General features: G+C 43.2%; 1 protein-coding gene across 1 annotated transcript in view; it reads right to left on the bottom strand.

Moving 5' to 3' along the window:
* Window positions 1–2,805, bottom strand: part of FAM188B (family with sequence similarity 188 member B) — a 96,238-nt gene that overhangs the window by 66,060 nt on the left and 27,373 nt on the right. The window contains exon 8 of the mRNA XM_019529100.1: window positions 264–380. Coding sequence (XP_019384645.1) covers window positions 264–380 — 117 coding nt within the window. The remainder of the gene's footprint in view (window positions 1–263; window positions 381–2,805) is intronic.

Here is a 2,805-nt window from a genome sequence, read left to right as displayed (position 1 = left end):
GTCTTGTCCCAACGCTGTCATTTAGGTTCAATAGCTATTCTCTCACACTGGTGTTAATCCCCACGCCTCAGTTGGTCTTAACCATCTATTCACATCGTGCCTCCTCACATGATTTACAATGGTACAGCTCTCAGTGGTAAACTTCCATTCACCAACCAAAAAAAAAGTCGAGCTTCTTTTATTATCATAACACGCAACTGCTGGAAACTTTTGGTTAGAGACAAAGATAACTGAGCTCTTTTTAAGGCAGTCATTTACTGTACCTTTTTTTGCACAATGCCATATTTCAACTGAGGTATATTATTAAATGTAAAACTCTGTATTTTCCATTCTTCACTGAAGCAACAAAGGCTTGAGCCAAACAAAAGATTTTTTATTTCCTGGAAAAAAAAAGAGGGGGGGGGGGGAAAAAAGTCTCATTTTAAAAAGAAATCCAAAATGTAGGTATATATATGTGTCCCTTTTTTTTTTTTGCAGTAATTTGTAACAAGGAGGAGGAGTATGGCAGGATAATGACTAACTCTATATAACCGTCCTTTTAATTTTTTGTTTTATAAATACAGTAAATAGCAGGGCTATTTAACTGAGAAGGAATAATTTTTTCCTTTCCCTGCAATGTTCCTTCAGCACATAATGCTAGGAGCTGCTCAGCCTTAGAAGTCTTTTTTTTTTTCTGTAGCTCATCTAAGACAGAGATCTCCTTGAAAGATTTATTGACCGTTGGCTCAAATGTAGCCACAGGAGTAATACACCTACTGCTGCTTACGAGCAGACGATTGTCAAGGTGTGACAGGCCTTTTTTTGAATATTTTCCACTTTCTCATGTCCCCAGTAATGTACATTATGGCATAAAATATAAAGTGTCAGAAAATAACCCTGCTGGGGCATGTCACGGAGACTAGAAAGTCTGTTCTGCCTGCCAAACGCCATGGTTTGAGGCAGATGACATTCAAAGGTTTGACGTAGGACAGACATATCAAATCCAGGTAATACTCCCCAACCAAATTCAGGCTTGAAACTTGCTAGTGTAAAACAGAGTAACAAGAGCCCCTTCCTCAGTGTTATTTCCTCCTTGGGTCTAGAAACTGAACTGGAAGATATTGCCACATTTTTTGCTGCTTTTTAACTTGATGAAATCCAAAAGAGAGCTATGAGTATGGTTAGAGGCAGGCTATATTCATGACAGGCTGAGAGACATGGGTCTGTTCAGCCTGGAGAAGAGAAGACATAGAGGGGACTTGATGGCAGCCTATAAGTATATAAGGGACACGTATCAGGGACTGGGAGCTCCCTGGGGGAAGGCTACAACTAACAGTCATAAATTACTAGAAGACCACTTTAGGTTAGACAAGGAAAAACTTTCTTTACCACTCCAGTGTCCAGGGTCAGGAATACATGCCCCCCAGGGGTGGTATAAATCACCTACTCTGGATGTCTTCAAAAAACATCTGGATGTGCACCTTGCTGGGATCATTTGACCCCAGCAGTCCTGCCTACCCAAGCGCAGGGGAGCTGGAACCGATGATCTCAAGAGATCCCTTCCAGACCCTTACATTTATGAATCAATGAATCTATGAATTATGGTACATATTCCCCAAATAAGAAAGGAAAAGTATCATTAGAAAATGGGGGGGGCGGGGATAAAGTGAATCAAATTACTTTGGATTTCTAGAAATATTTGGCTTGGAGGATAGGTAGACAACTATATTTGTTTCAGTAAGAGACAAACGTGAAGGTACAGAAAGTCTCTTATTAACTCCAAACCACTTAATTTATAACTAGCCGTAATCTAAGGGTATTAATGAGGAAGAATATATCTTCTCCTTTGCCAGACACACAGTACCCATTTACACAAAGGGCCCGACTGAACTCAAATTGTAGTGACAGACTTGGGAGTTTTCCTACTGACTTCAATGAGCACTTGATTAGGCCCAAAGTGTCACGTGAAAAAGAAATTCTAATCCATTTGGGAGGTTTCATAGACCTAAACATACCCCATGACATCATAATATCTTGCATCCCTTCTATTCATTTCATTCAAGGACCTGAAAACATTCTAAAAATGAAATTGTTTAATGAATTCTTCCAATAAGTGGTCACTCCTTAAGGAGATGATCCTCCAAGCTCAAAGGGAGGTAATCCCAAAGCGGATCAAAGGGAGCAGGAGCACACGCAAGCCCCCATGGCTCATCAAAAGCATCCGGGAATGTCTCCTACCTAAAAGGGAGGCACACACGCAATGGCAGGGAGGGGCCATCACCAGGGATGACTATACTGCAGTTGCTTGGGGATGTGGGGGGGGTCAGGAAGGCCAAGGCGAGGATGGGACTGGGACTAGCTTCCCGGATCAAGGACAACAAAAAGTCCTTTTTTAAATTCATAGGGGGTAAAAAGAAGGTTCCAGGTAATGTAGGGCCCCTGCCGGACACGCTAGGAAATTTGGTCGTCACACCAGATAACAAAGTCAACATGTTTAACGATTTCTTTGCCTCCATTTTCCTGGGCAGGGACCGAAACAGTCACCCCTGCAGGGCCCCGCTCAGGCCCCGGGGAGGCGCACCTAGGCCAAGGGTCAGTGAGGATCTAGTCAGGGAACCTCTGGAGGGACTGGATGTATTTAAGTCAGCCGCTCCATACGATCTCCACCCTAGAGTACTAAAGGAATTGGCTGAGGTCATTGCAGGACCCCTGGCACGGCTTTATGAGCACTCATGGTGCTCTGGTGTGGTGCCAGAGGACTGGAAGAGGGCCAATATGGTTCCCATCTTCAAAAAGGGGAAGAAGGAGGACCCAGGAAACTATAGG

Source organism: Crocodylus porosus, unplaced genomic scaffold (genome assembly GCF_001723895.1).
Source record: "Crocodylus porosus isolate Cpor-Errol unplaced genomic scaffold, CroPor_comp1, whole genome shotgun sequence".
In the NCBI taxonomy this organism is placed as follows: domain Eukaryota; kingdom Metazoa; phylum Chordata; order Crocodylia; family Crocodylidae; genus Crocodylus; species Crocodylus porosus.
The sequence above is the reverse complement of the archived record's forward strand: the minus strand, read 5'-3'. Positions and strand labels throughout refer to the sequence as shown.